The sequence below is a fragment of the Haematobia irritans genome, chromosome 3 (assembly GCF_050003625.1).
Source record: "Haematobia irritans isolate KBUSLIRL chromosome 3, ASM5000362v1, whole genome shotgun sequence".
Classification (NCBI taxonomy): Eukaryota; Metazoa; Arthropoda; class Insecta; order Diptera; family Muscidae; genus Haematobia; species Haematobia irritans.
Genome location: NC_134399.1, coordinates 2,248,467 through 2,275,711, shown reverse-complemented (window position 1 = coordinate 2,275,711; position 27,245 = coordinate 2,248,467). Strand labels below are relative to the sequence as shown.

The 27,245-nt window shown below is 33.1% G+C and overlaps 6 protein-coding genes across 6 annotated transcripts in view; 5 read left to right on the top strand and 1 right to left on the bottom strand.

Moving 5' to 3' along the window:
• Unc-76 (fasciculation and elongation protein Unc-76) overlaps nt 1-6,037 on the bottom strand; it is a 59,698-nt gene extending 53,661 nt beyond the window's left edge. The window contains exon 1 of the mRNA XM_075302238.1: nt 4,988-6,037. Coding sequence (XP_075158353.1) covers nt 4,988-5,466 — 479 coding nt within the window. The 5' untranslated portion in view covers nt 5,467-6,037. The remainder of the gene's footprint in view (nt 1-4,987) is intronic.
• A 2,885-nt stretch (nt 6,038-8,922) lies between these two features.
• LOC142231607 (salivary C-type lectin 2-like) lies at nt 8,923-9,814 on the top strand. Its single transcript, XM_075302234.1, has 3 exons — nt 8,923-9,162; nt 9,225-9,339; nt 9,415-9,814. Exons 1-3 carry the CDS (start codon nt 8,938-8,940, stop codon nt 9,684-9,686), a joined length of 612 nt encoding a protein of 203 aa, XP_075158349.1. The 5' UTR covers nt 8,923-8,937; the 3' UTR covers nt 9,687-9,814.
• A 149-nt stretch (nt 9,815-9,963) lies between these two features.
• Nucleotides 9,964-12,088, top strand: LOC142231610 (C-type lectin mosGCTL-1-like). The gene is made up of 3 exons (XM_075302236.1): nt 9,964-11,148; nt 11,552-11,666; nt 11,724-12,088. Exons 1-3 carry the CDS (start codon nt 11,017-11,019, stop codon nt 11,993-11,995), a joined length of 519 nt encoding a protein of 172 aa, XP_075158351.1. The 5' UTR covers nt 9,964-11,016; the 3' UTR covers nt 11,996-12,088.
• Nucleotides 12,089-12,792: 704 nt separating this feature from the next.
• Nucleotides 12,793-14,210, top strand: LOC142231608 (C-type lectin 16-like). Its single transcript, XM_075302235.1, has 3 exons — nt 12,793-13,666; nt 13,765-13,879; nt 13,955-14,210. Exons 1-3 carry the CDS (start codon nt 13,502-13,504, stop codon nt 14,194-14,196), a joined length of 522 nt encoding a protein of 173 aa, XP_075158350.1. The 5' UTR covers nt 12,793-13,501; the 3' UTR covers nt 14,197-14,210.
• Nucleotides 14,211-14,744: 534 nt separating this feature from the next.
• On the top strand, nt 14,745-15,484 carry LOC142231611 (lectin subunit alpha-like). The gene is made up of 3 exons (XM_075302237.1): nt 14,745-14,866; nt 14,925-15,039; nt 15,114-15,484. Exons 1-3 carry the CDS (start codon nt 14,753-14,755, stop codon nt 15,383-15,385), a joined length of 501 nt encoding a protein of 166 aa, XP_075158352.1. The 5' UTR covers nt 14,745-14,752; the 3' UTR covers nt 15,386-15,484.
• Nucleotides 15,485-16,168: 684 nt separating this feature from the next.
• On the top strand, nt 16,169-26,750 carry G9a (histone-lysine N-methyltransferase G9a). Its single transcript, XM_075303235.1, has 11 exons — nt 16,169-17,938; nt 19,013-19,441; nt 19,504-20,781; nt 20,846-21,320; nt 21,386-21,624; nt 21,767-21,957; nt 23,194-23,355; nt 23,430-23,819; nt 23,876-24,017; nt 24,204-24,577; nt 24,640-26,750. Exons 1-11 carry the CDS (start codon nt 16,688-16,690, stop codon nt 25,010-25,012), a joined length of 5,304 nt encoding a protein of 1,767 aa, XP_075159350.1. The 5' UTR covers nt 16,169-16,687; the 3' UTR covers nt 25,013-26,750.
• Nucleotides 26,751-27,245: the final 495 nt, after the last annotated feature.

The following is a 27,245-nucleotide window of genomic DNA, read 5'->3' as shown; positions in this document are numbered from 1 at the left end:
AAGGAAGGTTTTAGTTTAATTTTCTTGCTTATGAATATCTTTGTAGTCGACTGTGCTCCACTTTGGGAAAAGGCTCAACTTTTATATAATCCTTAAAATATTGATCAAGCATACATAAACCACCTACCGTTCGAAAATAACACGTACAACATTCATAACACAAAGTACAGCAAGCCAATATGCTTCCCTAATGGAATCCAGTTCGTCATCAAACCATGGCTAGTATCCCCAAGACACAAATGTGTATACAAATATTCAACTGGTAGTCATGGTAACATTTGGTGTATTAGTAATGAAATCCTTTACTGTACCCATAAATAACCCCCTTCTCTATTTTAAGCTAGGCCCAGAGTCAAGAGAGCTCCGTAGTCTAAACCTCCCCAGTTTTTCTGTTTTCCTATCAATATAAACAAAAACCGGCAGTGCACAAAGTATTTCAGCAAAAAGCACTATAAATTTGTCCACCCCATTTGATGTGGGCCAAGGGAAGATGGAATTTCACCCCATTGTATATGACAATAATATTTTGTTTTGTAAATTGGGCCGGTAGCTTGGGTCCATGTGGGGGAAAACAGGGTGAATTGTTGGCTTACTGTTGCATTGGAAAAAAGCTATGAAAGCAATTTTTATATTCGTATTGTGGGCTATCCCCCATTGTTAAGGGTAGTTTTTTTTAGCAACTATTGAAATATTCAATAACAAGAAAAGTGAAAAAACTGAAAACATGTTGAAAAGTGGTCTATTAAAAATATCATACAAAAACTAAGGAAAAATATCCAAAAACTTTATATAAAATTAATACGCATATTGCTGGAAATGTAGATGGCCATGTATACGCTGAAAATCTAGCCCACCTTAAATGCCTTCCTACAAAAGCCATTAATGTGATTTAATGCCAAATATTTCCAATTGCCCATATTTATGTCGGCAAATATCGCTTTTGTATATGACACCCAACGGATTCAATTCTTTATTTGAAACATTACGCAGCATCAATCAAATTGTAAACAAAAACAAATATCTTCATCATTGCCTGTGATCTGCCAGATTTAATTACAAACACATTTTAATGTAGGCGTTACTACGAAAAGGAAGAGCGTGGCATCGATTTTATTCTCCTATAGAAAATAAAAAATGCCTTATCATAAATTAAAAATTATCGAAGAGGAAACAAAAAATTACTATTTCGCACAAAACACATGTTGTGTGGAAGACTTGTGTCGTGTTCGCCATGGCACATTGATTACCACCTCAAATTAAAGCCATAGCGATTATTATTATTATTTTTTTTTCACTGAATTTTTGTTCATTATTGAAAATTTTATTATTAGCGCATAACTGAAGCCAATGAATATAGGGTAGCTGGGATATTCGAATATTTTTGCATATTTTCTCTTTTGTTTTTATTTTTTCTCAAAAATTTTATTCAAGAAAATTTCCCAGCCATTATAAATTTGGTATGCTGTGTTCGTGTTTTTCTCGGGATGCCAAGAAATATTGAAAGTTATATAAAGAAAAGTGTGTGTGAAAAGAAAGCAATAAAAACAAACAATGTATAGTTTCTGTAACAATCAATAAAATATTGCACGCGATTTACAACTAAATGTGTAGATTGTTCATAAGAAAAAGTATATTTTAAAACGACACATATTAAAAAAGTAGAAAAAAATTAGTCATTTCCAATTTTTGATTTTTCTTATTGTTTCTTAGTGAGAAAATTTTTATATTACATATTTTAAAATGACACATATTAAAAAAAATGTAAAAGAATAGCAATCTCCAATTTTTGGTTTATCTGATTTTTCTTAGTAATACGTTTTGCAAGGTTAGTTTAGGTATAGTGGAAGCTCAAAAGTTCAGGCTCACTTAGACCATTCCATTGCGAAACTACAGGAGGTGAATTTCTCTCCTATCAATGTGTGCAACCCGATTCTTTGATTAGGATAATGACAGAGGGTATCTTTGATTCTAATACTAATTCTGTAATACTAATACTGTATATTTTTAGTTTAGGAAAATTTATTATATATATATTCTATCATGGGTAATGGGCCTTTTGGCCTAGGTTGTAAAATGAGTTACAGCAAAACCTATTACAGCTAGAAAAAAGTGTAAACATTTTTTGCATTCTTTTTTTTTAAGAAATATCTACAAAAAACTTAATAAAATGCGATTTTCATAGTACATTTCCCATAATATTCATCTGCACTCTGTGTCAAGAATATGTTCTCCAATAACAAGAATGTGCATTTGACATTTTAATCGCTTCATTGATTATAAAAATTGCATCTACTATGAAAATATACTTGGGGCTTTTATTACTTGATTCTTTTTAAATACATAGTATATTCGAGATGATGCATATCAAATTCTCCCTTCATGTAATAGTATGCTAAGTCGAAAATAAGAAAAATGACTACCTTATTTTTAATGGCCTTTATAATTGAAAAACATCAAGTTTTCCAAATTTTCCAAATTAGAAAAAAAAATCAATAAGAAATCAGCTCTCAGTCGATTTAATCTATTATTTTTTTGTAGCTATTATGGGGAAAATCAATATGTTTTGTATAAAGACATGCATGCATTTTCCCCATTAAAAAATAAATTCAAAAACTTGTTTCAATTGCAAGGGCATTTGCCATGGGAAGAGAGCGAGGAAAGATGACCAAGAGGTTATCGAAACTGTGAGTTGCAGATTGTGAGAAGTGAATAAAATTGTTATTATTGAACAACATGCAATGAAAGTAATTGGGAAAGACGAAATCATCATCTAAAAGAAAGAATTTTAAATAGCTATAGCTTATAAAGAAAGTAACATACAAAACATGTATTATAAGACATATGGGATTATAGTATTGAGGTCTTTGTGAATCAGAAGATGATAGAATTTTAGTAAAAAGAAATTGTTTATTTTACAAATAGTACCAATAACAAAGATAAACCTTCTATAGCTATAAATTTTAAATTCTCATAACCCAATTCCCGTTATGAAGATTTTGTATATGTTATCAGTGACCTCTAAGTCATTTATCTCTTTTTTATATCCGCATCTTTTTTCATCTCTTCCGTTTTCACATGACCCTATATGATGGCCAGGCTCATATTCTAGTTAATCGTAAACTTTCATGACATCATTACATACATTTTGTTATTCGTTCATATAAATTGATGATTGCATTTTCGAACGTATTCATAATTTGTTTTCCTCGTTTTGCCTCATCATACACTTGTTCACTATTCACTCGTCGTTGATTCAGACCATGTGTAATAAAAAAATTGTTTAAGTATTTAAATTGTGATTATTAGTTTGTGTGACATCGTCGTGACTATCTCTTTTAGAACTAAGCTACTCTTCCGTTCATTCACTATCGTAGTAATCCTATATATATATAGGTATTATACGTACATGGCGGACATTGGTACGGTACATATTTGTCAACATACAAGCTACAATTGGACAATGGGACCACCAACTGCCGTATTATTAAATGGTGGGGGTAGAAAAGCAAAAGCGGCAACTTCCCTTCATGTACTATTTGTCATACTGTCGACCCTTTATGTTGAACACATAAATGTACTATTTTGTCTTGTATAGTGTATAATTTTATTTTGCTCTTGGTGGATTTCAAGACTTTCGCAGCTTGCCTGCAGCTCAAGCGGGTACGTTTCTATAAATTAAAAGCCACTTGATTCCACTCTTCTATGTGTGTTTTTTACATTCACACTGTCTTTTACTGTGCGTGAAATGTTAATTCTTTTAAGTACCCTCATAGAACTGACATCATCGATATTTTTTTTTTTTTTTTGTAAGAACTGAACACGAGATGTAATGTCAAAATTGAATTATGTAGAAACAAAGCAGATAGACCAAAGATGGACTGGGCAAAATCACAGAAACAAAAATAAGTGAAAAACATAGTTTCACAGTGGATCCTGTGATCGTGTTATAGAAGGCCATATAAAAACTGTGTAGTGGTACAAATTAACTTCATTTATCCAGAAAAGCAATAAAAGTGTTCTTGGGTTTGTCATAGGCAGAAGTTAGCATACATTGAATTGATTTCGCGTTAATTCTTCAGAAGTTTTGATATGTGAGATTTCATTTGAAAAACTAAAAAAAACTTTAACAGCAATAAAATATTTCTTCACTTTTTCAGAATTCCACGCCAGAAGACATACGTGTTGGAATATTTTTTCAAATATTATGGGAAATTTCCATTTCCAAAAGTTCTAAAATCGGATTGTTTTTAATTCATGCTTGTATTTGTAATATAACGCAAAGAAGGTCAATTTAAATTCTAGTTTAGGTTGAATATATAACAACATGACAAATGGTTTAATTTTCGCAAGCAAAATCCTAAATCCTGAGGCTAATATATTTGGAAAATTTAACAATGGAAAAAGTACCATCATTCCTATGCCTGTTGTTTTTACTTGAGCGACAGACAAGACCTCAATTATTTTCAAACCATCAAATGAATTTCAATTTCTTTTACTTAAATAGATTTCATATTTTCCCCTCCTTTAAAATCGATATCAATCAATTAAATGTTTGATTTCCTTCCATTAATGGGAACATGAAAAATGGGCAGGGTTCTAAAAATGATCCTAGAGTGAAAAATGCCGGGACCAAGGCAGTGAAGTGTGTAGTAAATGACGATTACGTCGTTATCCTTTTGCAGTAAGCTACAGACATTTATGACGGTCTAGGATTTGCCAAGCGCAGGCGCTGAATTTCTTCCCTTCTTACACATATCTTTCATTTTGTCATCGTGGATTGATTCAAGGGACGTTTTCAACGTAGGAAGGGGTATATCAGTGACAAATAAATGAAATGAAGTCAAGTGCGTGAGATAGTTCATCATTCTATGGGACTAGAAACGAGAGGAGCTCAAGGTGTAACAAAACTTTTGGTGAATACATCAAAAGGACAACTCAAAAACAAAACGAATTATTCATAATAATAATCCTCCAAAGTTTTACTTACTGGCATTCGTTCATTATTTCATCCTGACTGCGTACTTGAACAGGTGCCAATGCCTCCACATTCTCTTCGAAATTTCCGAAACATTTGGTAATCTTTTCATCGAACGTATTGACCAAATCTTCTAGACTGCCACCAAATGCTTCTTCACCAAAATTATCTGTGGCATCGGAGGCACCCTTGGCCCCATCCAAAGTAGTAGACATCTCGGCGCTAAGCATAGTATTGCAATTGGGACTTATATTGCCTGCTGAAGTATATCCACCATTCTTGCTGACATGGGCATCCCTTACAGCTTCCTCTAGTAGACGAATTTTATTCTCTTGGGCTGCCAAGGGATCTTTGAGATTCAAGTTCAATGAGTCATTGATGGTATTTTGATTGGAAATGAAATCACAACCGGCCCAGTCATCGGTCTCATCCATCCTTGCCAAAGGAGCCTCAAATTTAAGCTCGGCCATTTTCGAACCGAGGTCACGCATGGCCCAAATAAACCCTCAGTTAAATAAACAAAAGTTCGGGCTTTTCACACTTGTTTCTTTACTATATCACGCCAAGTAGAAATAATGAAATGTTATCGCCAATATTTTGTTTATGAAACTTATTCGGGGCTATTATGTTAATGTTATCACTGACTTAATTATTTACAATTTAGTTTCCACTCTTTATTCTTTTGTTTTTTTTTCTTTTTCACTTGATTCACCGACACCACATACGATACTGAAATCACACAAACACTGTGGGTACTTGTGGTGGGGATTCTCAGCAACCCCCGTTTTGTTGTATTCTTCTTCTTCCTCAACGTTAGAGGGTGTTTTTGTTATTGCTGTCGATTTTGTGTATATTATTTTTGCACTTGTTTTTCTTTTTAACTTTTGATAATTTTACTAGCGGTTATTTGTTTTATTTCTGATCTGTGGATTATAACTGCAAATAACTATTTGTTTAAAGAAATATATATTCCCCTGGCAGATATTGTTTATTATTTTTTTTTTCACACAATAAAAAAACATCCGCGACGCGAACACCGATACTCTTCAAAAGTTCAAGTTGAAATAATTTTTTTGAGAGAATTTGAGAATTTGTACTTTTGCGATGACTGGAGTAATCGATAAATATTTGTTATCGATAATCTTGGGCTTAAACAGTGATGCCATATCATATTGAAAACACCAAAAAGACAGGATAAGGTTGATAGGATATTCCTGTGAAGCCTTGCCAAAATCTAGAGGAACAAGAAACTGCACATCAATTGAGTTAATCTATCTGCTTTGTATTAAAGTAACCGCGAAAATTTCAACGCGAAAAGCGAACATAGGTAAGATCCTATACCCAATAAACACTATAGTCTGCAAAATACTAAATTTGGACAACTCTTCAACCAGGATAAGGGTAATATTCAAGTTGAGAAAATCGCGTGAGCCACTCACCCACACTAAAAATGCCACTTGGCCACACAAAAATAAATTTTTGTGTGGGTGAGTGGCTCATATTTGCATGATTTGACATCGGATTTATTCACTCAATTGCTTATAACTTTCTCATTTTCCGGTCGAGTTGGTCTTATTTCTTACGTTAAGTATCATATTTAGTAACATGAAGAGAAACCAGATGTTTTTTCAACGGTATATACTTTTTTAGCGGCAAGGAGTCACTGTATTTTTATGAAAATTCGCCCTATTTTCATCGATATATTTTGAACCACTTAACTTATCACAGATCCAATTAGACACGTTTGTTCGCCATCTCAATACCCTGCATTCAAGCGATATAATCGAACACTTCTAGCTCGATATATAATTTGTTTAGTGAAAAAATAACGGGAAAAACAGTTCCATAAAAACATTTAATCTTCATATTTGAATTTAGCAGAACAAAATACATAAGAAGTCACCTCTCATCAAATGTACATGAAAAAAATTATTTTGTAAACTAGTGTAATCTCAGCAGTAAATATTTATAACTATTTGAGCACTTTCTCTGGACATGTCCTGGGTAAAGAGTACTATATTTTCTTCTAATCCGTCACGGCTTATGAAAGAAAAACAAGAACATTATACCCAAGAATACAAGGCTGCATGAAGAACTTTGTTTTTCTTTTGTTAAATTTAATGGGATGGGTACTCTGAAGATTATACCCACCTTAACCACGAACTTGTTTCTGTGAATTTGTTGGCCGCCCTATGACTCCTATAATTAAAGTTTTTCGATTGCACGAGATCGAAAAATCGATTAAATTAATCGATAAAAATGTTACCAATTCACTATTTTTGACCGTTAAGCACATTAGTCATTAGCGAATATAGAAATATGTCTTAGGTATATAACGAAATATATTTTTTATTTGAATTTCTGTATTACATCAATTAAAATGTTGGTATTATGTATTTATATCATCACAGATTATTTAATGGAAATTATAACTTGTACTATTATTTTTGTATATTTGATCTCATAGTCATGCTGTACAATATTGATAAATTGTCCTTTTTTGTTTTTAATATTAAACTTAATATAAACCAATAAAAACCAAAATATATGTGAAATATGAAATATTACTTAAAAATACAAAAGGTATACAACCATTTTGAAAACTTTTCTTAAAACCCATTTCAAATGAAATTATGTCTTGTTATTGGCCATTTAAGTTTTCTATCTTTAAAAATACTGTAGCTTCTGAAAACAATAGATGGCCCGAATAGGCAGAAAATGTTTGTTTCTAAAAAGCCTTAGGGTGAAAGTTAAAGCCCTAAAGTTATGCCTAAATCTCAACTGATCTGGCTGATATTTTGCACGTTTAATTGCCATATTTGTTGAAATGGGTGAAAAATATTATATACACTCATAGAAAAAAGTCTGCTAAAAACAGCAGTCGATGTCTGCTGTTATATTTCTGTACTTCAGGGCCAAGTGAACTACAATTTATAAAATTTTTAGGTTATAAATTTTTCCCCAAAGCATATTAAAGAACCAAAAGTAGTTTGTGGTATATTTTTGCACTGTAATATACCTACAATCTCCTAAATACGATCAGCAAACATTTTGTTTGCTGTTATGCCTCAATTCGATAAATATTCAGATTTTTGGTCAAATACTATAGATATTCATAAAATATTGTTTTAATTATGTTAGGATAGCTCCTAAGTTGACATTTTTGTTTGTTTTAGCCAAAATAAAACATGTTTTAGTGTAATCGATCTTAAAAAATAGCAGGAAATGTTCGCTATTTCAGCAAACAGTGACTGCTGTCCCTTTTTCAGCAGACTTTCTGCTGTTTTAGCAGACTTTTCTGCTGTCCCTACTAACAAATTTCTTTGGGTGTAGAGGCTACAAATACCTTGCCTTAATATTAAATTCTATAATTTGAACAAACACGTCATGCAAGGGTAGTCGCGAGAAAATACTGTTTCAAGTCCATTATGATAATTCAGCCAAACAGACTGCTGTGTTTTCCTCCAAAAGGTTTTCTGCTAATTTTTAAATTATTTTCATATACAACAAATTCAGAGGAAATATTCAAATAAGAAATTTCGAAATTGATAAGGCATTGCGAACGCATTCACTTCATGAATGTCGATAAGCGAGCTAAAGCTTGCGATTGACTTCCGACTGTGGTTCTTTGCAGAGAACTAAACGAGAGTGAGAGTATAGAATTTTATCTAACATCGTTTTTGTTTGTTTCAAGACATATTTTGCATGGACATTTCTAAACTTTTATATCAAATGTTAGGGTGGCTCTTATTATTTGCTTAAATGTCAAGTTAGTGCAATTAATTATCATTAACAGGGGGTAAAGTCCAATACATGCAGCTAATTTTGAACATAACTGAAAAAAACTTCAAGGAAAATTGCATATGCAGCAGGAGACAACATTTTATGGAAATAAGAAACCCCCCATTATGAAACATCTACAATTGTTGTTATCTTAAATTTACTGGCATATATAGAGTAAAATGAGATCTATAAAACCATCGTATATTCCAGGCAATAAACTCGTGCCAATAAAATCCAGAACTAGTCAGTGTTTTAACATCAAGATGATAGGATGGAGAACATTAGCCATTGTAGTAGTAAGCATTTTCCTATGCAATTCAGCGATAGCTACTGACGATGACGACAACGATCCAAATATTTTTAAAACGGAAAATTTTAAATATTTCTTAGAGACCAAACAAGAGGTAATTATATACAAAAAAGCACTCAACTTCACAATATTGGAGTTTGTACTTTTTTTTTGTAGTATTCCTGGTCGGAAGCTGTGGCGGAATGTGAAAATATGAAAATGACCCTGGTCTCGATTGACACAAAAGTTAAAGCTGAAGATGTTCAGATAATTTTGAATGAAGCATTTCTCAGTAAGAATTCAAAAGCTAGTTTTATTTTTTAACATTTCGACAATCGTTTTTTTTTTGTTTTTTAATTTCTGCCAGATGACAAAAAGAAAATACCTCCATTGTATATTGGGGCAAACGATTTGGTCGAATTTCGAGAATTTGTATGGATATCCAAAGGTGACACTTTTACTTATGCTAACTGGGAAAATAGTGAACCAAATAATTATCAGCAACTCAATGAACGCTGTGTTCACATTGGATTTCATGGGAATGAAAAATGGAATGATATAAATTGTTCCCGGAAATATGGTTTTATATGTGAATTACCTTTAAATCCTGATGATCCAGATGCAGTTCCAAAGGCATAATTTTGAATTCGGTTACAATAAAGGGAATAAAATTCAGAAGCACTTGATTCATAAAGGCTAGAACTATGTTTAGCTTTCGAAGCAAAAATCTAAGTTAAAAAAATATATAAATGAAATATATAACTCAACATCCTCTATGATGATAGCGATATATTTTAGTAAATTAATGGTCTTACTAAAATCTATTTATACACTTAAACAAAACAGTGAACCGGGGAAACTTTTCACTTACTGCCTGTTTTGAATTGAGTACAAATATTTTTCGACAAATTCAAGAAAATTTATTTGACATATTAATTATTATTTTTTTTCACTTATTAAAGAAATAATTGAAGGACAAACTTGGAGTTAAAAGTTGCTAATATATCATTAGATACAAAGTGGTTAAATAATAAGAAAAGAATTTTAAGAAATTCTAAGCTATTTTGTGGAAAATTATTAAATCTTTCATTTGTGTGTAATTTCCCCCTTTTTATTAAAGTCAAAGAAATTTTCTCATATTAGATTTAAGTAAAACATTTCCATGAACTGAAACAGAGTTAAGTTTGGTTGCAGTGTCCTGGAGAGTTCACTTTTGTTTGAGTGTAGTAAAATGTTGGGTAATTAACACAGAAAAAAGTAAACTAAAATACTTCCTTCTCATAAAAGCAAAAATGAAAATTAAAAAAAAAATCATTGGCGCTAAATCATTACCATATTAAGGCGAGTACTAAATTCGGGGTTTCCACCAAAACGCTGAATTAAAAATACAAAAATATATATGAATACGATACTATTACATTTTTATTAAGTGTTGTTAAATTATGGAAGGAAAAGATCAAAGAGATTGAATGCGGAATATTTTATATTTCTAACTTAATTGATTCAAAAAAGTAACCGTGAAAACAAGATGGTTTTCAGCTTGAAAACTGAACATAGTACTTACCTTTAACTATGTCGTAGTTCATTCTATTTGTATGAACATTTTCTTCTACCTTAGTTACCATTGAAATTATTTGTACGAAATTTTTGTTAGCACTACAACTTTCTTTTTTAATTATTAAAAAATATATGTATAAAGAAAATGTATTAGTTGCACAGAAATCAAATTTCCTCTAGCTATATCACGAACGTAATACCCGTCTTAAATGTGCATACGAATATTTAGACACTCAAGCAAGGCTCTCAAAGTTTGTAAAGTTTGAAATAAGAACTCACCTATTACACAAACCTAATCTTGGTTTATCTGTGGCATTTGTATGAAACATAAAAGCGCCAAGGGCAACGCCAATTTCAGACAAACCACATCGCGAATACCCAGTACAACAACAGTCAGTTTTTGAACAGCAAGATGAAAGGATTGCAACCTCTTAGTGTTTTACTTATCAGTGCCCTATTATGGAATTTTTCCCAAGCTGCTCTCATTGATCCAAAAATTTTCACAACCGAAAATTTTAAATATTTTATTGAGTCAAAAAAGAAGGCAAGTTAAAAGAAATAGAAAATATACGTGATTTTAATCGCGAAATAGAAATGAAATAAAAAGAGAAAAAGATTTAAATCTCTACATTTTCCAACTATTAAAACTTGAAAATATCTACAAAATTATCTGAAATAAATGCTCTTTAATTCAATACTCCGAAAATTGTTTGTTTTGTTTTCTGCTGAACCTTTTGTGAGAACCTATTTTTCGGGTACAATCAGAACTTCACGGAGCAAATGAAACTTAAGTGCCTAATGGTGCTACAATAAAATTTATCGATTGCATTCCTAATCCTACTTTACTTTACTTTAATTGGAGAAAAAATTGAGGAAAATTTTAAATTTGCAGCATGTTATTTGGAACAAAGGAAATAATTGTTTTTCTTTACACTAACATTTTTTAGTTTACCTGGTCAGAAGCCTCTGAAGAATGTCAAAAGAAGTCAATGAATCTCGTCTCAATAGATACCAAAAGCAAGGCCGACGATCTGCAAATTGCTTTGAATGAAGCATTTTTAAGTATGTACACAATATAATCGATCTCTACCATGTATCAATAATAAAATCTTATTGCAGATAATAAAAAACCTATTCCCCAGTTGTATATAGGGGCAAACGATTTGCATGAATATCGAGATTTTGTATGGGTTTCTAAAGGTGATATTTTTACCTATACTAATTGGGAGGAAAACGAGCCAAATAATTATAAGGGTCTTAATGAGCGCTGCGTGCACATAGGCTTCCATGGTGATGCAAAATGGAACGATGTAAATTGTTCTAGGAAATATGGTTTTATATGTGAATTGCCTCTGAATCCAGATGATCCACAAGCAGTTCAGAAAGAATAGTTGCACTTAGGTGTACGGCATTTTATTTTTATAATATTTAACATTTATATACATAAATATAAACAAAATGTTGTAGATTTCAACAGAAAGGCAGTTGGAAAAAATCAATTTCATTCATAGTATTTAGATCATAGTATTACAATATTACAAAGTATTACTCAGTGTATCGAAGAAATTAGCATCAACAATAATCTTAAATGAAGATCTAGTCTCAGAGAACTGAGTTATCAACCTAATATTCTTAAAGTTAGAAATATTACCGACTTTAGACTTTATATAATAATCAATATTTTTAGTCTTAGTATGAATGAAACGGCTGTCATTTATAGTTTTCTCGAGCTTATCCTTTCGGTTGATGCTGAAGCCAATCCGGCAAAGATGACGTGGTGCACTTCATGTGTTATAAACCTGCTTCAACTTCACTACCCTGTGAAGAAGTCAACAGTGTGTCTGTCGTCAAAAGAATTGGTATTGGAGCACGGAGAACAAACAATGCGTACAGTTGCAACCGTCCGGAGTGGCAATGAAGCGGCACCACCTACCTGTGATCCTGAGGCAATAGACAGTGCATATTTCGTACCCCTTAAACCTATTCCGTTTCTTCCCAAATGCAGGAGAGCTAACAAACGATAAAATAAAAAAATTAAGGCTTAAATCTACTTTAGTACAAGTTGTCCGATTGGTCCTATTTTCGGCCAGCATATAGACTTTTCGATTTTAAACACAAAATGTTAAGGCCACTTTTTGTCGTGGCCTTAACATTCATGTTAAGGCCACGACATATTGTATTTAGTACCCATCGCACATAGCATCCTAAAAATAATACATTTAGAATACATACAAAAAAATTCATAACTATGGACCCGGAGAGGTATTGGGTTCACGTTAGCCCACTTTGGACTCTGTCCACAGGAGAAAGTACGCTTAATTGTTTCAAAATAGAATAGTAAGAATACATTTACACAAAACTTTGAAATGTTTTGTCTCACCAGAGCATTGAATTAATTTGTTTCGATAAGTTTTCGTATCCAAACAAAAAGTGTTTAATGATCAGGGAAAAGTCTGGCCGTGCGAGTTTGAAATGATTTGTTCATATGACCCTTGGTATTCGAAATTATGAGCTGATTCGTTCTGCGAGGGTAAAATTAATTATCGCACGGATGTCAATATAACGCTAGAAAGAATGAATGAATTAGATATCGTATGCGACTGTAATCTTTAATATCATCATAGAAACAGGCTACACATTGTTACGAAAGTAGTTGTCCTTCATGGGATATTGCGTAATTTAATAGGCTGATTAACTCTACGCCAAAATACTCTACACTCATATCACAATGTTCTAATAATAACAAGTAGAAAAAAAAAAACATTGCAAAACCACAAAGAATTAAAATGTTGGGAATATATATATATGACGAATTTTCTAAAATAACTTACTTAGGGGAATGAGAAAGAATCAATGAAAGGAAACACAAAAATTAACTCAGTCAATATTCGGAAATCATGAAGTCTGGAACATATTTCACAACTATTCTAATCTATATTTTGATACTGTGCTGTTTAGGAGCTCCACAGGATACTGAAATACAAAATGTTGACTTTGAAAGCACTGCAAACGGCTATACCTCGGCATCAAATAACAAATATTATATTGAAACGAAAAATAAGGTATTTTGAAAATTTTTAAATCCTACTAACTTAAATGTTGGACAACGTTTTGTGTTTATCTTATTTTCAAATTATTATTCATATATCACTTATTACAGTTTAACTGGTATGCCGCTGTTTCCGAGTGTACTCGCAAGAATATGAACATTTTAACTATAGACAATGCTGAAAAGGCTAGAGAAATTAAAGACCTAATTAATTCAAATTTCAAAGGTTCGTGTGAAAATGGTCCCAAATTTCTACAGATAAATAACAAATGTGTATTTTCTTTTCCAAAAATATTTTTAGAACAAGAAAAGCCTTTACTTTATATTGGTGGAAGTGATTTGGCTGAACCTGGTAAATTTATATGGCATTCAACGGGACACATTTTTGAATACACAAATTGGGGACAAGAAGAACCCAATAACTTTGATCAAATGGAGCATTGTGTTCATATCGGCCTCTATGACGATAGTTTATGGAATGATATAAATTGTAATAACAGATTCGGATTTATATGTGAAGAAATTAAAAACCAACAAATTTAATTAAAAAATTGTGAGTCATTTTTTGTTTTCATGTGAAATGACTTTTTTAATATAGGAAACCTGTAGCATCGGCACACAAACGAATTGAGCCCTGTATACACATTTAGCGAATATTTAGTTTGCATGCCTATAATACAATTAGATCCTTTATTTCTAATAGATGCACAAAAGGGATAGGAATTTATGACGGAATTTTTGCGAGAAATATATCAATACATTGCTTTAGCTCTTCGAACGAACATTTCGTTTGCTTGCCCAGAATTTTGAATAAAATGCATACCAGTAAAATCTGGAGATTCGTATCTATCTATGCCCCAGTATGCCCAATTTGCGTCCAATATTGGTTGATGCAAGAAAAACTATTAACTCTTGTAATTAAATAATCTATTTTTGTGGGTGTATAAATTCATAAAAAAGAGATATTCTAAGTTTGCGTATCAAATAATCGCATTTGACTCATGAGTGTCACACCCCCTTAATCTTTTTGCAGTGGGAAATCCATACCATATTCTCAAGTTTCACTCTATAACTATTCAGTCAGTATTCGAACAGCAACATGAGAGGTTCAGAAGTCATTATCAGTATATGCTTGAGTAATATGCTTTTAGCTACAGCTTCATTTACTTTGGAAATAAAGGATTTTAAATATTTTTTAGAGCCCGAACAAGAGGTGAATATTGAGAAAGAAAAAACATTTAATATTTTGCTATATTTTGGACATTTTACAGTATAGCTGGTGGGAAGCTTTAAAACAATGCCAGCAAAGGAATATGAATCTGGTCACTATCGATACTAAAACCAAAGCGATTGATGTTCATAGACTTGTTGTGGAGGTTTTTCATAGTACGAACTCTTAAAAAACAGACATCCTCTCTATATTACTAAGCGATATTTCGTATTTGTACTTTTTTTTTAAGATAACAACAAACAAATTCCGCCTTTATTCATCGGAGCCAATGATTTATTGGAATTTCGTGAATTTGTCTGGACATCAACAAACGATCCCTTTACCTATACTAACTGGAGGGATCATGAGCCCAATAACTATAATAATAGCGATGAACGTTGTGTTAACATTGGTCATTATGGAGATGTAAGGTGGAACGACTCCCAATGTTCGTCGAAGTATGGTTTCATCTGTGAGAAACCATTAAATCCAGATGACCCTAGTAAAGTACCGATAGAATAGTGCAGATTGATCCAACTATAATGTACGACATTAATTTAAATATAATAAAAAATTGTTGAGACAACGGCTCTGACAGTTTTTACATAGTAACTCAAAGAATGCCATTTGCATGCCTATGATTCGATTTTACCATGTGCCCTTTATTGATAAAACAATTGATGACTTATTGCTCAAAACTCAGAAGTGGAAATGTTAGTTCTTTCAGCAGCTTTCATCCGTCTGAAAGAGTGAACCAGTCTCGTTTGCTACACAAGTTTTATTTATATATTATATTTGGATATTTTTAATTGCAAATCTAACTTACGGTCATTTTCATGTATCTCCGTTAAACTCTTCCTGTTATTTAGTAAAAAGTAAATTGGGGATATGTTTGCTACGCTTAACTTTAGCTGACAACTGTTCCTAGCTGGCACATTAATATATGAGCTGGATGACGGATATATTCCTACAATGGTAAATTAAGAAGAAACACAAAGTATATTTCTGTATAAATTTGAAGAGAATTAGATTACTTTTGGATTGTTGTATATTATAGGTTGTATTATTAAAAGTTTTCGAAATTTTGCAACAGAAATTTCGTAAGTTTAAAAACAATGCTTATTTTTCGTTTATGTCCTACCACACGACTTTGATACGGAAAACTGCGTGGCTTCCAAACGAACTAATTGCCGTGATCGCCAAACGTTTCAATTGAGATTTGATGACAAGTCTGAATCGATAAGCGACACAAATGTAATCGAAAACAAATTCTATTGAGTGAAGAAGAAGAGACGCAAAGTAGATTGTTTTTTCAGCCAGCCACACAGAAACGTGAAGCAAAATTGTTTTATTATGCACGAAATAGAGAGATAAATAAACAAATTGCTTAATAAATATATAAAACATAGAAAATGTTCATCCAGAAATGTGAAAATTCGTAAACAAACGGTGGTATTAGGAATTTAACAAAAGTTCACATCTCAAATGAGGAAAAACAACAACACCATTGTGTGTTGTTGTTGTTGTATGTAGTGAGCGGCGGAGGAGATATATGATTGTTAAAGCAGCAAGCAGAATGTTGAAGAAAAAGATTTAAATAATTAATAATTGCAAAAATAAATGTGTCCACAAGAAATAGCTGTAAAAATTGCAAACAAAAAAGAAAAACCAAGTGTTACGACTTGATAACATTTCGAAGAAAGAAGTGACGTCAAAATTTGTAGATTTTTCTTCCATTAAAGACTAGCCACTGGCAGAGATTGTGGAGTGTCGAAATATATCCATCTTGTATTGAATCATTTAAAGGGAGCGAACGCACTCATCATGACGGACTGCAGCCTAGATAGTCTGCTGAGCACAATGGCCAGTAAGTTCAATAGCGAGTGCCCAGCTAATGCTGAGGTGGATTTGACCGACGACAAGACTTTAAAGTGGCGAAATTTGGCTAAAAATCAGTATGCGTCCAAAGATAAAGATAAGAAGCCCTCTGCCAAATCACTTCAGAACAAAATTAATAATAACAACAATAACAATAGCAATGGAAAATCAGATGAAATTGAAAATACACAGAAAGAAGACCAAGACCAGCCACAAGATGTAAAAAAAGAACAAAAAAACCTAAAAGAGGAAGTAGAGGAAAACCCCCAGGCCAATCAGCCAGAAATTATCGATAAGAAAATAGATAATAGTGGAGGTAGTCTCACGGAAAATATTGAAAAGTCAGTGGATTCCTCAGCCAGTACCGCGGCTGATAAAACAGGAAATATTGAAAAGACCCAAAACGCCAGTGAGACAAACCCAAAGTCCGAACAAGTTAATAGCTTAAAGTGTACTTCAAAAAACAGTAGCAGTATTGAGAACCATCAAGGTCATCAAGTATTGCCGTCTACTTTATGTAGTACTATACCAGAGGCGAAAAATGACGAGACGGACAGCCCCAATTGTTCTAACCCAGGGGAAAAAGTGATCAAAATTAAAAATGAAGAGAATCCACAAAAACTTGACAACGACATAATTAGCCATACTACCCCTGCAGAAAAAACCACCCCTTCATCCACATCGAATTCAAGCACCACCAACGCTCCATCTGAGAATACATCACCAGACGCATCGTCTGTTTCGTCGACTAATATTCAAGTAGGACCACAACAAGTTGTTGATATCACCAAATCTGTGAAGGATAATAATAATGCGCCATCATTTGAAGCCGCCAATGATATTGGTTGTCGTGAAGAAAACAAAGATGTCGAGAAAATCAGTATCAGCAGCAAAATAGAACCATTACCAGCAGAGAGCGAAGAGGGAAACAAAAACAAAGTTGAGAGTAGTGACGATAGCAGCGCTGTTGCGATAAAGAAAAATGAGAGTAACAATACACAATTGGCCAAGAAACAAGAAAACCTAGACTCTGCCTTCGATGACGATAACAACAAACACACTGAAGAAAAAGCACCAGCAGAAACTGATGTTGCAGTTAATAAGCAATTAAAAGATGGTAACGACAACGTCGACGATAGCGTTGAGGTTGACGGTGACAGCGGCAACGTCGCAGGGGATGTTAAAGGTGCAAAAAATGTAAGTATAACACCAAGTGTATGGTTGTATGGTGATTGAGATTGCCTCGTTCCTCTTATGATTATTTTTCTTAAATGACTTTTGACTTTTTAAATGAGTCCCCCCAACCACCCCAATTTGCGTTCCCCCTCCGATGGTGGTGGAAGCAAGAAATTGAAATGAATCGTATTGTATAAACGGAAACACAATAAATACGAAAATTAAATGATTTGCCAAAGTGGAATGCAAATAAGCTAAAATAAATGAATAAGCATAGTTCTCGGATATGTGGAACTCATATTGATATAAATATGACAAATTATTGTAACGAACAATAGTAACCAATTTCCAATCAAAAATGAAAGTGGTTTTTCTTTTGCACTTCAACATGATAACTAATTTGGAAAGCAATCGATCAATTTTTTATAGTATGTATTAAATGCCTGTCCATGGAACTTTCTTTCACCATGAGGCGAACTAATCGTTAAAAATCACTCGCTGACGAGGATTATTTGTATTAAAAGTTAAAAATATCTTAAGCATTAAAAATATCTTAAGTTTCATCCCAGAATAGGGAATAGTTTCGGGTGGATTTAGAGTTCTATAAATATAAAAATGAGCGTAGCTTGCCGAATACAAATCTATACAGTTATGTATACATGATTAGCACACGATTTTGTGAAATAAAACTATTCGGTTTCATAACGATTTGGAGTAGTCGACTGGTTCATTGGAATGGATGTGAAAATCTTTTCATAATTTCAAATATTCAAGTGAACTAATTAGGTATGTTTGGTGTATGGTAACACTAACTCAGTAGAGTCGGTTCAGGGAACCATAATGTTGGATCCTAAACATGACCTCTCTTTTGCTTATTTTAAAAATATTCACATAATCACATTTACACCTAACATAAAACATGTACTGATTTACGTTTTTTATGTATTTGTTCAATAAAGTATGTTGTTATTAAAGTAAAGTACTCAAAACTGATTTAAATATACTTTTCAAGAGATTCGGCTTCGACTTTGGCCGAATTTTACCTTTTATGTCGAATATTGACTCATTTATTCCTCACTCATTTGATTTACATAGATTTCATCTGCTGACAATGTTGATGTTGTTATGACAACAACTGAATTGCCAACAACGTCGAAAGCGGGTAGTAGTAATACATTGCAAGAGGAGAATTCAACATCAATAGAAAAAGACGCATTGGAAAAAACAAATGTGGCGGCTCTACAATCACTAAATAAACGTGGAAGAGGGCGCAACAAGAAGCCTTTGGCATCAGATAATGAAGGCTTATCAAATATTACCCCAGCTCCACTACCGGCAAGCATCGAATCGAATTTGGATCAACAGAGTTCGCCCACATGTGCCGAACGCAAAGCTGGCCGGAAACGTAAGCAATTCGAAGATGAAGCGGAAGCTAATGTGTCAGGTAAAACAGAAGATGATGATGGCAAAAGAATGAGACGTAGTGAAAGATTGTGTAATCGTTTGGATGGCTTTAAAATTCTGGTTAGTATTATAAACTTCCCATTTTATTACGAACGACTAATGGTTGGAAATCCACATTTTAGGATGATGAAACTGGCAACTCTCAAACAGTACATCATACGGAAGAGTCTCCAACAAGGAGAACATTGCGGGTGCATATTGATGAGAAGACCCCTCCGAAAAGACGTGGCCGTAAATCCAAAATACAAAATGAAAGTGGAAAACATTCGTCACATCATGACAATATTTCGGAACAAGTTTCACCGACAACTTCTGCAGCCTGCAACAAACGTTCTGGAGATGCCGTGGTACTTCCGAAGCGATCTCAAAGACGTATAAAGCCTACAACAAAAATTCTAGAAAATGATGAATTGCGTTATGAGTTCGAAACTAAAAACATTGTACGCATGACGGCACAAAATTGGGAATCACTTGAACAAAACGATACCACTCCCACCCATCAAATTGTTTCTGCTAATCCGTCATCCAGCGGAACTAAGATGAAGAGCGAAAAGTCCGATAACAGCAATGATAGTCCTTCATCACAACAGCAGCATCCATCAGGATCTAGTGCAATAAAGAAGAAACTATTCAGTAAGCCACGCAAGGAATTAGAGCAATTGCGAAAACCATGCCCTGATATTGAGAAATTTCTGCACGAGATTAAAAATGCTAAATGGCACTCGAGTCGTTCGCCAGAGGATAAGAAACTCAGTAAGAAACAACAAAGGAAGTTAGCCAAGCAAAAAGAGAAACATTTTGAAAAGTTGGGTTTAAGGCGTAATGGCAGTGATGAAATTAGTGACGATGATAGCCTCAGTGACAATGAGGAATTTGTTCCTACAAAAAGAGTACAAGTGGGTAAGCCCAGTGTCACATTAAGGGTAAGGAAGGAGTCAACACCACCTCAACCGCAAGTGGCTCAACAGCAGCAAGGCAAAACGTTGAGTACCTCAACTGCAACTCGAAGAAATCAGCGGCAAAAACAAACTTCAGAGAAGGCTGTAGAGATTGACTCCAAGCAATTAAGAACACTAAACGCTTCCGTTATAGCCGAAAATTCTACATCAGCCGCCTGTACATCAACAGCAACAACAACAACTTCTAAGAATTCCAATTTAATATGCCTGTGTTTGGCCAATTCCAAATATTATACTCCCAAAACTCCAGAGACACAATACTGCTGTGCTATAGACAATATCGATGACCTTAAAGTGGGATGTTCCAATCAATTGACTGGGGAAATACTCAATTTATTTCGACCCAGCCAAAGAGTTGGATATTTGGTCCTCTGTGATGATCACAAAAGAAGGCTCTACACCCATAACTCCTGTGCGGGTTGTGGAATATTTTGTACACAGGTAAGAGAAATATTTTCTTTTTATAGCATTATTATTTAGTGGAAAACTTCTCCTTAAATTTCAGGGTGAATTTGTTTTGTGTAAAAATCATCACTTTTTCCATGCCACCTGTGCTCAACGCATAGTACTGAGTTCTAAATATGATCCCCAACAACCTGCCTCGAAGAACACTAGTCGCACTTTGGTATTAAAGTGTCCCCATTGCGGCATAGACACAGCCGAACGAACAACAACCATAACAATGAAGAGCCATACAGTGCCAATATTTTCATCCTCGCAAAGACCTCTTGTACCACCCAGCAGCTCTGGTAACAGGGGGAATGGTGCAAATGCAAGTAACAAAAACAAATCATTGGCTTGGTCCAGTGAGTCATTCAAACCAAATATGAAAATTAATTACGAACATCTTATACCAGAGTCAGTGATGAATGTAGTGGCCGCTCGGGGACGTTCTCGTAATTCCCTTACAGAATTCAGTACAAAAGACATGTATTATGCCGTGAAAAATGATGATTTAGAAAGGGTGGCGGAAATCTTGGGTAAAATGTTTGCAATATGTTCAAAATGTCTCCTTTGTACTAATTGTCATTGTTGTTTATTGCAGTTTCTAAATATGATGTTACCACTTGCATGCGAGAATGTTTCAATGGCACCTGTTTGCATTTAGTTGCCACTTCTGGCACTTTACAAATGGCCTATTTGCTGTTGTGCAATGGGATTGGATCCGATTTTATAAATAGAATGGACAATGAACTGCGTACGGCAATAATGTGTGCGGTCAATGAGGGCAAATACGATATTGTAAATCTTTTTATACAACAACGTGCCGATTTGGCTATTAAGGTATGTGTGAATGCATTTTTTGAATTTTCACATACACAAAAATTGTGATATGAAATTCATTGACAACTTTAAAATTAAGAATTAACATTAAATAAGCTTATATTGGAATAAAAAATCAATCTTTGTTCTTCAACTTCTAAAGGGTCCAGATGGTCATACTGTTTTACATATTGCTGCTCGCACTGGAAATTTGGAACTGGTGCAGTTAATCGTCTACAATTATAAGGCCAGTAAAAATATATCGCAATTTTTAAGTTTTATAAATGCCCAGGATGATGGTGGTTGGACTGCCATGGTATGGGCAGCAGAATTGGGACATACGGATATTGTGAGGTGAGTACATAGTCAAGAAAGCCTTGAAACTGAAATTTTTGAGGATGCGGTTTCTCATGTTCGATTTTTTAATATGTTTTTTTTTCTTGAATTGAAATTAGTCTAAACATTTCAATCTGCTGCTTTTAAGGTCTAACAACAGATATGCAAAGCAATGTTTTTATTGGTCCATTTTTTGATATAGCCTCAATATAGATTCATTGGTCGAGAATACAGAAGTCACAATTTTTAATCTGTATTTAGTTTACACTCATAAAAATGGTAATACGGCTTATATATATGCTTAAAACGCCCTAGCTTAATTCAACTTGGTCAAATCCATAATCCCAAATCGATATACGAAACCTGGCCCATATCGATCAAATTGATTTTTATACGTTTTTCCTTCAATTTGGAACATGGAAGTTTTTTTTTATTGTATTAAATATATTTTTTTATGTGGTCACTATATAAATAAACCCGAGCAATTGAAAGCAATTATATTGAAAAATTAAGAAGAGTACTCATTTAAACGTTCATGTTTTGAAGATGATTTGTGTCATCCATACTTGAAAGTTTTCGTTTCTATATACCCACCCAGTTTTCCACCGGCTCCAGAAGGTCCCGGTTGAACACAGCTTTGTTTTTACTTGTTCTACCCCTCATTACTATGTGGTCGAGGTATAACGTGAGGGTTACATTTTTGTCACAATTTTGATCCGATGAAATTTCGTTTAAAGTGTTTTATTTTTTGGTTTGACTTATTTCATCTCAAAATCGATTCCTCAGACTTAAACATTGACGTCCGTCGAACTAACGTCCAAATTCATGACATCTTAATTTACAATTAATTATTATTCGAGCTTTATGGACAACGTAGATTAAGGAACTTGATCAATAGAACTATTGAAAAGAAAACGCCAGATACAAATCTATACACGCCTAGACTGTACATGTTTCAGTTCGGGCGAATGAACTTTTCCACACCGTTTTGGTTGAGATAGATAACTTAATTTTGGGCCCTTTATGCTAACTTCTTATGGAGAAAAGAGTTGGGAATTTTCCTCTTACGAAGTTTAATAGTAGCTTAAAATTCATGTGGACATGTGGCAAAAATCGGAGTGGGCAACGAATTTCAAATTTTTTGTACATGTACTTCTGCACCATAGTACCAGGTGCCGCTTATTATTATATTAAACTCATTTGGTTTTTGTTTTTCAATATTTATCTAAATATAAAATTCTATTCAATTTTTAGTTTATTGCTGCAACAAGGTGCTGATGCCAATATCTGCGACAATGACAATAACACAGTTCTGCATTGGGCTGCTTTGCACAATAATGATTTGGATACCATAACAGTATTATTACAAACTGGTATAAATTGCAATATACAAAATGTGGAAGGAGAAACACCTTTGTAAGTTTACCTATTAGTAATTTCCTTTTAATGTTCCAAATAAATAATATTTTCGAAATATTTTCAATTTACAGACATATTGCTTGTCGCCATTCTAGTAAAAATCTTAGTTTACTCCTAATATTCAATGGTGCTGATCTTATGCTAAAAAATCGTGCCGGTGAACTACCCTATGATTGTATTCCCAATGAGAATTCCGAATGTGCTCGTCATGTGGGTTTCCAGATGCAAATGCATGCTTTACATAGACGTCGCTCTCATATTGTTTGCGGTGACATAAGCAATGGTCGAGAACTTTGTCCTATACAGGCTCTACGCAATGAAAATACTGTTATGCCAGTTGAAGAATCAGATCAAATAATGTTACCGGATTTCCGTTATGTCACTGATACAATAATTTTGCAAAATTCTGTACAAATAGATCGAAGAGTTTCTCAAATGCGTATATGTACATGTTTGGATGGGTAATATATTGAATATGCTGCTGGGAAAACAGTATTTTATTATTTCTTTTCTCTAGCTGTATCACTGCCGATCGCTGTCAATGTACGGGAGCTTCAGGACAAAATTGGTATACAGCCGAGGGGCGTTTAAGTTCGGAGTTCAATTATGAGGACCCAGCTGTTATATTTGAGTGCAATGATGTTTGTGGGTGTAATAAGGTAAGATGTTTTTCTGTTGCTATAGTATTTTTTCAAAAAATAACATTTTTAGACACTATTAATTATAAAAAAATTAATATTAAAAAATTATTAAAAATAAATAAATATTTTACAATTTTGTTTCAATAAGCAGTATCAATTTTTAATGAGAAACAATTTGTTTTTATTCTTATTTTACGTTTTCAGCGTTTCTGCAAAAACCGTGTTGTACAAAATGGCATAACCATCCCTCTGCAAGTTATAGAATGTGAAGAAAGTTTAAAAGGATGGGGGGTCCGGACCATGGTTCATATACCAAAGGGAACTTTTGTGGCTATCTATACTGGAGAAATTTTAACTGACATGGAAGCCGATCGACGCATGGACGACACATATTTCTTCGATTTGGGCAATAATCATTGTATTGATGCTAACTACTATGGAAATGTAAGTCGTTTCTTTAATCACTCCTGTGAAGCGAATATTGTACCAGTAAGAGTCTTCTATGAGCATCAAGATTATCGGTTTCCGAAAATAGCCTTTTTCACCAGTCGTGACGTGGAAGCTGGCGAAGAGCTGTGGTAAGTATGAGATATACCGGAAAATCTATCTTAATTTATTACTAAGGAATATTTTCCTTTAGCTTCGATTATGGGGAGAAGTTTTCATTAATTAAGAATCGGTTCTTCTCCTGCAAATGTATGAGTTCAGCTTGTCGTTACGTTAATTCGGATTTAGTGAATGGGGAAGTTATCGATGTAGATGAGGATATGCCAGCACCATCTATATCTTCAGCATCCACGAGTGAAATAAATAATGTGAACAGTGGTCCAACTACACAAACTGTTTCACTTATTAATAATATACCAGAAGCAGCAGCAAAACTTGTACAAAATTTGGAAGATGTTTCTATAGTCAGCGTAAGTCCTCAGGTAACATTAACTCCTATAGTTAGGAATTCTACATCAATATCCGCAACTACTACCAGTGGAAATGGCAGTAGGAGTACACCTTAGCTTGAAGAGCAACAAAGCTTTTCAATAATAATTCTGTATGATAGTTAAACAGAAGAATATTACGATTTAAATATATTGTATAAGTTATCACAAACTTTCCCTTGTTCACACATACACACATATGACTTAACAATATTACGCTTTAAGTATTTGTATGAAATGCTTTTGGTGTTCATATTTTAATATTTCTTAAGCATATATAAAAATCCTGGATGCCTAAGAGTGTCAGGCTACTTTTCTAATATTTCATTCTTTGCAATAAACTAACTTAAGACTTAAAGTTAACTTGGCATACATTGGGATATTCCACAATTAATCGACACGTACAAAAAATCTAAAAGAAGTGTTTATCAAAAGATGTTTCCAGATTCGGTAAAATTCAAATTTAATCGCGAAATTGAAATAATAAATGAAATTTCTTCGATTTTTAACAACAAGTTATAGTTTAAAATATCCCAGAAATTTTCTATTTATGAAAAACTAACACAAATTTGTTATTGATTTTCTTATATATAAGGGAATGACCTATGTTCTGTGACAAATTTCGGAGTCATTTGTCTGATCAATCAGTAAATTTGGTGAAATTATCAAAAATGTCATAAAGTAAAAGGGTTAGCCGTGCTAGCAAAACATCTTAGATATAACTCGTCTCTTTTGTTTTACTAAAAATCTAATTTATATTCCTAAAGAAATGAATAGATTTTCCCAAAAGCTTTGCTTTTAAAAATGGAAGAAATAAAAAAAAAAATACATTACCAGCAGACTAACACGGCTTGGAATACTCCACATCACAAAAAAAATCGAAAAATCAAAAAATTTTGTATAGACCGTCTGATTTGTTAGGGAATGCCCCATACATAATATTTAGACAAATCATGTATCTATATTATTAAGTCAACTGATCTTAACTAAGTTAGTTAAGTTAAACAATTATATCATCAATCTAGTTTACTTGATATGTACAAAGTAATTTGTTATTTACTTGAAAAAGGTTTCATTCAGACAGAAGATTGCCTTCGAGAAAGAGAAGAGGATACAGGAAATTATTGATATTTTGTTTTCAGAAAAGTATGGTTGGATTATGTGGTGATCGTCAAAAAATTCCATAAGAAGAATTTACCCCCTAATGTGTAAAATCCCAATTTTCTATATACATAAAAAATAAATTCTTGCGATTTCGAATATCAGAACTCAAAACATGGGGAATAGAAAGACTGTTTTAAACAGAACTAAGAAAAATATTAGTTTCAGCAGTTTAATTTGATGTTCAATAGAATACTAAGAACAAGAATAGCTTTCTCAGAAAGTTGGAAATTAAATATCCTGATATGACATACAAGTCATTTTAAGGAACATTGGTGATTGCACATACGACTTCCGATGGACCCATCAATGCCCGCCTTTTAACGTTTTCGGGCGAAATGATGTGTACGCATGAACTACAAAACGTTCGTAGTTATTCCTCGCAAATATTTTGTTATTTATCATACAAACCTGATGTAGTTCCAAGATGACGTATATAAAAACATGGATCACATCAATTTGTTGAACTATAAATTCCACAAACCATCAATAATTCTCCTCATTCTCAAGGTCAACAATTTTAAAATCATACCATTTTCCCGTTTCTTGGAAATTACATACGCACTGAATTTTCCCAAAAGCTTAACCAAATTGAAAAAGCTTTTAAAGCATTTGCTATTTATAATCATTAAAAAATTATTTTATATTAAAAAAATTAACTTCTTTTAATTCCTACAAAAAAACGAATACATCACAAAAAATGATTATTGTTTGTTTTTATTTTTATATAAATAATTGCGTTTTCTATCCTTTCTCATAGACTAAACTGCCATATATTATTTTATGAGCTTTGAAAGCTTGCACATTTGTTTTCGATTCTGATTATTCTTATTTAGTTTTATTTTGTTTTCATAATCAATTTATACATGGATTATACACATAAGCATATATATATGAGAAATAAGTAAATATAAAAGAATAAATAAAAATATATAATTCAAATATTATTAGTAAGTACACCATAAGTGCCTAAATACCATTAACCCATATTTTCAGAAAGCGTCGATACTGTAATTTACCTAATTATCTTCTGGAATTATAAAATATTTTTTTAGATAAGCATTTGACGATGAAAATGCTAAATTGAAGATATGACAGATAGTTATAGCCTATTGTAACTATTTGAAAACAAGGGTTAATTTTATATTTT